Source organism: Sphaeramia orbicularis, chromosome 16, assembly GCF_902148855.1.
Source record: "Sphaeramia orbicularis chromosome 16, fSphaOr1.1, whole genome shotgun sequence".
NCBI classification, from domain to species: domain Eukaryota; kingdom Metazoa; phylum Chordata; class Actinopteri; order Kurtiformes; family Apogonidae; genus Sphaeramia; species Sphaeramia orbicularis.
Genome location: NC_043972.1, coordinates 21,782,616 through 21,790,365, shown reverse-complemented (window position 1 = coordinate 21,790,365; position 7,750 = coordinate 21,782,616). Strand labels below are relative to the sequence as shown.

The window sequence follows — 7,750 nt, the reverse complement described above, 5'->3', positions numbered from 1 at the left end:
ATGTTATTCACATTTTTAAAGGATAGTTTGTAGATGTAAACATGTTCATAAAGTAATTTAACTCTTTCACTGTTATTATTTTACGGGTCTGGCCCACTTGAGATTATATTGGACTGTATCTAGACCCTGAACTAAAATGAGTTCAATACCCCTGATCTCGAATCATGGGTTAACAAGAACTATAATTTCAACCAGATGCCTCCACTAATCCTGGATCATAGTTTGTTTACACAGTTTAGTCATTTACAAGCAGTTTTGATCAAATATGTGTTCCGTGGAATAAGTTGATGTGAATTAATATCACAACTAATATGAAACATTAGTAGCTCTGTCTGTCATTTTGTGTTCTCAGATGTTTCAAGTCCTAAAATGGTCACTGAGGACTGGGGATGTTGAGCTATGAACTTTAATGACATTTGTTTTTTTTTTTTCCAACAATCAGATCTGTAACATGTAAAAGAAGAGCAAGACTTTTTTTTTCCTCATTCAAAGTTTGTATTAGTTATTTAATATGATCAAGTGCACAATCAAATCTCTGTGTTAAATAAAAATTTGACATCCCTGTGTTGTCCGCTGACACACAGTGATGTTCTGAACTGAATTAAAAGTAAGAAGTACACGTGAAGACTCATCTGACATTATAAAATACAGTGGTATATTCTGTAACATACATATTTAACATGTATTGAAAATGGCTGGTTCAAGATGAGGATGTTTATCTCTTCGACTCCTCTGCTTACATCTCAGGTGGGAGGGGCTGAGATGGGGAGAGGAGTTGAGGAGCTACAAATTGGGAAATGAGAAGAGGGGACAGTGGTCCAGTCCTAGCATCCACCCTCACAGACTGAGTTTCATTCTGGTTCTGTCCGAGGGTTTAGATTTGTTCCACTGTTAAACTGCCAAGTCATTCAGGCCTCGATCACAGGCATCCTTTATAAATAATTTCCATGAGTCTGCACCTGGAGACTCTGCCTGAAGGAATTACCCACAATTCATAGTGTTGTTATGTGGTACAAAATATGTACATAGAAACGCAACCTAAAGAAGAATGTAGGAAGTCCCAAACATTTAGTGGAACTGTTTCTATATCTATAAGATGGATTGGAAACATGTTTTTTGACTTAATTTCATTTTGGACTTTATGTCAATTTCATCTTCCTGACAGGATTAATAAAGATACTGTCGTGTCTTGATCAACCATGTTTTTGTGTCAGTATGGTAACCTCATGTGGGTAAGGTTTTACTGCCTTTAAGGTGAGGATTTTAGGATCAGGTTTTATGGTGGAGACTGGGACTGGACCCGTGTTTTCTATCAACATGCTCTTGTTAAAGTTCCCAGAATGCCAAGCAGCAGCAGCAGGTCCGGTCTCAGATGACATGGCTGGGCAGAGGCGATGGGCAGCAGGTGGACTGATTCAGGATCAGGAATCATGGTGTGGGCATCCTGCTGTGCAGCCACAGCGGCAGCGCTGGCGTTCAGGTCTCCAGTGGTCAGGAGGTCAAACACACAGGCCTGGTAATAGACATCCCTGACAGGAAGCAGAGCAGCGCAGTGAGCCTGAGCTGCCACCGCCACTGCTGGGGAGGAAGGGGATGGAGGGCGGAGCCTATCAATCCTTTGGGAGGCGGGGCATCCCCACACACACAACTGCAGGTCTTGCTCAGGGGCGAAGGCCTCAACAACAGCACGTGGCGACCGCATGGCGAGGCTCAGTGAGCGGCCACTCTGACGTACAACCAGGAGTGTCCCAATGTGAGCAGCCCGGATTTCTGCATGGACACCGGCGCTCTGCGTCCGCACCGTTAGGACATGTTGACCACGACGTTCCCCGCTCCACACAGAGCCATCTGCAAACGCAGCTGGGACATTATCAAGCTCAGCCTGGTAGAGCTGCTGATCAATACAGTGACGCCAGCTCTTAAAGATGATGGTGATCTGTAGAGACACAGAGGACTGATTACTAATCTACCATCTATAATCTATAATCTTTAATCTGTTAAAGAATACTACAGATTAGTGATCATATTGAATCATTGACATATCTGTTGTCATTGAATACAGGGTCTTATGGGGCGCGGTGGAAGGGGCAGGACTCTCTGTGCAGTGGTTTTAATGTGTCTGTTTGTCTCCAATCTGACACCTGTCCATCACTCACCTTGCTGAGCACTGTCCCATTGGACCCTGGTCCTGTGGGTGAGCTGGTGGCCTGTATGTACAGGTACTCATTGTCGATCAAAGGCCACGCCCCCTTCACGCCACATGTCTGGAAGTCGTGGCTGAAGGTTCGGACATGTGGGTCTCCAAACACACTACAGTGCAAGTAGTCCAGGTCATGGCCTTCTCGGGCAATGAAGCCCTTCTCGTATAGGCATGAGTCACCTGACAGTGTACCCTGCGGCAGGGGGCGGGGCTGAGCAGTAGGCCCTGCCCTCGGACATCGATGTTGGATCAGCAGGTCTTCAATTCCTTGAACAGCTGAGTGGTAGGCCAGGTCACCCCGACAGGCCCGTGCCATGCGCCTGGTGCAGGTGGCATAAGAGCGAAGGGCGCTGCAGTAACCAGCGTTCACTGCTTCTCGACTGAGGGCTGCTGAACCAGTACTACTGCTGCCGAGGTCAAGGGTCGCAGCCACGAAATCAGAATTACACCTCAGGATGCGACAGGAAGCCTCAACTGAAATGACATCAACATCAGCCTTAGAGGAGTAAAACAAAAAAGTTTTAAGACAAAGAAGTGAAACTCTGGTGATTTTTGGAAAATGTTTTCAATTTTCAGTTCAAAATGGAGGAAGCAGATTTCTGCAAAGTGGCATAGCCCCTAAACAAGTTGTCAACTTGTTATCAACTTACATCTCATCAATATTATCAACAAGAAGTCATAGTTTGGACTAAAATATGAAACTATGGTGCTTTCTGCTCATAATAGCTGAAAAGTAGGTCTGTTACAAAAGAACAATATAGTAAGTATTAGATCATTGATGAAACTAAGCTCCAATTGAAGAAGAAGAAACATAAGAGGAATTAACCAGAGTTACATTAGTAACAAAAAATACAACAAAAACTAGAGGTGGACTACAGTCCACTCAAAGTGATATGAATGTTTTTAAGCAGACCTTTGTTGGGTCTTTCATGCTATCAGGGGTTTAGTTCTGTCCTGATGTCCCTGAACTACTACTCTTGTCTCACATGCACACCTGGACATTCAGACCCTCATCAGCTCCATCAGCCTCTGAAACACTTTGTAGCAGTTATCAGAGTCATGCACTTGGTGGAGATCAACTAAAACAAGGGGCAAAGAGACAAACATCCCGGGCTTCTTCCATCCTTTACACCAAGGGGGTCAAACTCATTTTAGTTCAGGGGCCACATTCAGCCCAATTTGATCTCAAGTGGGCCGGACCAGTAAAATAATAACTGTGAAAAAAAGTAAAATTATATTATATTCAGGTTTATATCTACAAAGTTTCCTTAAAAATCTGAAAAACATGAATTGTCTTAAGAAAAACAATTGCAATTTTAACAATATTATGGCACGGTTTATCAGTTAATCATTTACACATGTGCATTACAATCGCACAAAACACTTAGTAACAGGCAGAATATTGGTAGAATTGCATTTACTTTTCTTAAGACATTTCCATCTGTTCGTATTTGTTCAGGTTATTCACGTTTTTTTGTAAAAGTATAGTTTGGTAATGTAAACATTTTCATGTAATTTTACTTTTTTACAGCAAAAAAAACAAAGAGAAAATGTGGGGTTGTCATTATTTATAGGTTATTATGATAATATTTACTGGTCTGACCCACTTGAAATCTAATTAGACTGTATGTATCTGTATATGGAACCTGAATTAAAATGATTTTGACACCATTGATTGTTTATATCTTCAGTGTAATTTTTGCATTTCACAAATTGATCCCGCGGGCTGCATTGGACCCTTTGGCGGGCTGGATTTGGCCCCCGGGCCACATGTTTGACACCTGTGCTTTACACTGATTGAATGGAGGCCTCTTCATTTGCTCTTCTACACCGTACAGCACTACATAGTGAAAAGCAACCATCAAACATTAAACTGTGTGTTTACCTCTGGGGAAGCTCAGCTGAACCAGCAGCAGGGCTAGAGGGAGGCAGCGTTTCCATGGTAACTCTGTGTGCAGCGTGGCAGCAGCCCGAGGCTCCATCACCAGGATGAACCCCTGAAGCACCAATTAGATACCGAGGCTGATGGAAAAGTCATGAGGTCCGCTTGCTCAGACCTGATCCGGGTCTGATGTGTGATAGCGATGGAGCCTGCAGGCACTGTTCAGAGCAGTGTGTAGAACTGATCTCAGGTCAGTGTGCCAGTGTTTTCAGTCAGCTCTCTCTGTCTCCGTGCTTCCTCCGAATTAGATCCGTTGATAATTATTGATTGTGATGGTCAGTGATGAGTCAACTCAACTTCTTCCTGTCAGACGGAGACAGAATCCTCATCATTTGGTTTGAGGTGTTCACATACGTGTGTTCCGATCCACACACCACTACCAACTGCTCAGCAGCTAAGATAAATATTCTATTTCACTCAGAACCTCAGCTTCACAGTTCTGAAAAATATCACTTTCAAAAACCTTCCTGTCCAAAAAAAGGTCTACAGAGGATTTGAAGTGTTTGGGGTCAACTGTTTGAGGAATGGGGAGGTTGGATTGGAAGTGAAGAGATAGTAGGGGTAGTGAGACCAGCTACGTTGCCTGTAGCTGTAAATACATTTTCTTCTGGAATAAATACTAGTCTCTTTTATGTTAAATACTGATTTCAATGTCTTCTCTTAGTTGGAGTAAAATTTAATATGAATCAGTTTATCTCTAATGAAAAAATGATCCATTAAACAGTTTCTACCATAGGTTATGTAGTTTGAAGTGAATCATTCAATGAATCAATTAATTTGTTCATTCTTTACATTCACTGCCGTTTGTCTATTTTGCACATCAGGTTAAATGAACTTGACGACTCATTTTGTGACTGGATTATGGATCTTTAATGATTGATTGTTTGAGGCCTACCTGTAGTCGTTCATAACTAATAATCAGTCATATTGATAATCTTAGCGGCTCTGTGTTGACCTCTTCTCTCTGATGTTGAAATGTGGACTCTCATCTGTTTGTCTGCAGAACAAACAGCGGCAGGGGGCGGGGCTAACTGCAGCGCTCATCATTAATTGGTCCACATGATCGGCATCATCAACTAAACAAAGAGAGACAGTAGATGAATGGAAATTTTATGTGAGCTCGATTACGTCTATTGCTGACTGATGTTTTCTGTAAATGTTGAACTGTCCCTTTAAGGCGACTGGCAGTCAGCTGACCTCTGACAGGTGTGTGTTATATTTAAACCCAGTTATCCATGCACACACACACACACACACACACACACACGCACACACACACACACACACACACAGTTTACAAACATACCCACAAACTGAGTCAACTTCTCTGTTCAGTTTGAATTTAACACGTTAAAACACAAAAGTCTACATTTCCCACAATGCACCTGGACAGACCCTAATATGTGTGTCTAAAGATAAAAACAGTCTGAAGTGTACATTTAAAATTTAACTTTTTGAATACTTAAAAGGAAATTAATTTTGTGACATCCGTCTATCGTGAAATTGATACAAAAGACTTTATAAATATGAGAACTCAGACATTTATACTAACAATGACAGAGAATTCAAATACCTGCGGCTTCATATGAAGTTCTTCTCAGACGTTCTCAAACCTCAGTCTGCTGGACTCTTCAGGTTTTGGACCTGGATCCAGACTATGGAGGTCTGTCCTGTCCCAGTGTGGTCCTGGTTGTGGTCTCCGCCTCGTGGTGCATTCACTGTCGACTGGAAGCTTCAGTGTTTCTAAATAAATCACCAACAACCAACAGCTGCTCCAACAACTGACTCTCAAACACACACTGAAAACACACACACAGAACACAAACATATACACACTGAACGCACAGAGTGCACTTTAGTTCCTCCTGTGTCTATTTGTATCCTGTCACTGAGTGGTTTAATAGGAGTCACAGATCTCAGATCAGTTTGTGTGTGATTTATAAAAAAACTGGTTCATAATTAACCCAAAAAGACCCAAACAGCCACCAGTGACCAAAATCATCTACTGGAGTAAAATATTTAATAACTTCTGATCCACTAATCCCATCAATACATGTAAATATTTGGTGTAAAATGGAGTTTGTCATCTTTTCATGGTCATCAGATATGACCCATTTGGACGTTCAGAGGCTGCGTAGTGAACATGGAAACACCGTCATCTTCTATTCTCATTGATTCACCAGTAAAACCAATGGAGTTTGATTAATGACAGTGGATGGATCCATTTGTTTTTACATTCAGTTACTGATATCTTTGCTGAAAAAGTCACTTTTTTCTTCAGTTTTCACTGTTTCTAATATAATATCCTTTGAATTTACACTGAGTTGTCATGACATCTATATGATCAGTGAATTGAATATAGGAAAATACATGATTTACACTGAAAAACACAAAATACAGAGGATAACTTTAGAATAAATACTAATAAATCACTTAAGAAATGTTAAAAATAGTGAAAAATTAATTTGGGAACTGCCACAAAGGTAGCGCTGAGTCTTTATGGTTTAAACTTCTCTATTCATTTATTGATTAATTAATTAATTTATTTAACCTTTATTTAACCTGGTAAGTTAGTCGAGAACTAATTCTCATTTACAATAACAAAAGAAATGACTGAGATTTAAGTAAAAAAGTTCCAATTGAAAAATAACGTGGAAAAATTACATATCAGATGAGGAACAAAAAAACAAAGACTTTCTTGGAACTCATTCTATTTACTCTGTACTTCATATTGTTTTTGATTGTAACTTTACCTCTTAAATCTTACAGAATATTCTTTCTTTTTATCTTTTTTTTTTTTTTTACAATATTACATTTTGGCAGGTTTGTAAGTTTTATTTTCATTATTTTACGATTTTATATCAAAGAATATAAGTTCTGCCTTCTGAGTTTGTCTTCATCTTTAGCTGTAGTATCATCACCCTATCACTAGGGGGAAGCATTGACACTTCAGAAAAAGTAGTGGAACTTTGAGGTATAAAATAATGAGTTCATGTTATTCTGGATTATTTTGTCTCTTCGCCTGAAACAGCTCACCTGACAATGGGTCACATGATCCAACTGTACTATATCTTAAATCAGTTAGTGTCATATTCTCTAATCTCTAATGTCATGAAAAGAATTACATTTATAGAAAAAGTCACATTATAAGTTTGACAACCTTTGAGTTAAGTAAGTTTCTCACTAAATATGATTCATTCTATTATTAAATAGAAATATTAGTTTTCTCTGAATACTACAATTCTTTCTCAAGATATTACTTTCATAATTTGTTCTTGAAATATTTTGATTTTTGCTTCATCATATTATAATTTTATTTATAAAATATTCTAATGTCATTTGTGAAACATTATGACTTCATTCTTAAAATATTAACTAATTAAATTTTTTCCTCATATACAGCTATTTATTCTCAAAATATTACAATTTATCTCTGGAAATATTCAGACTTTTTTTTCAAACATAGCTTGTTTCTTGAGATATTACATCATTTTAGTGAAATATTACTACATTTCTGTAAATATTATAACTTTTTTCCTCAATAGTACACCTTTTTCAACCAAAACATCACAACTGTGTCAATCAAAATATTAAAACTTTTGTCTCAA

The 7,750-nt window shown here is 39.2% G+C and overlaps 1 protein-coding gene across 4 annotated transcripts; it reads right to left on the bottom strand.

Annotated features, from left to right (window-relative positions):
- Positions 1–485: 485 nt before the first annotated feature.
- Positions 486–6,034, bottom strand: hjv (hemojuvelin BMP co-receptor). Of its 4 annotated transcripts, none has more exons than XM_030157850.1 (5): positions 5,716–6,034; positions 5,038–5,218; positions 4,086–4,445; positions 2,157–2,674; positions 486–1,936 (listed from the first exon to the last, which is right to left on the bottom strand). In XM_030157850.1, the coding sequence occupies exons 3-5, from the start codon at positions 4,180–4,182 to the stop codon at positions 1,313–1,315; spliced, it is 1,239 nt and encodes a 412-aa protein (XP_030013710.1). In that variant the 5' UTR covers positions 4,183–4,445; positions 5,038–5,218; positions 5,716–6,034; the 3' UTR covers positions 486–1,312. The 4 variants fall into 4 exon arrangements, with proteins under 4 accessions (XP_030013710.1, XP_030013711.1, XP_030013712.1 ...); XM_030157851.1 differs by having other exon boundaries at positions 4,086–4,441; XM_030157852.1 differs by having other exon boundaries at positions 5,098–5,218.
- Positions 6,035–7,750: the final 1,716 nt, after the last annotated feature.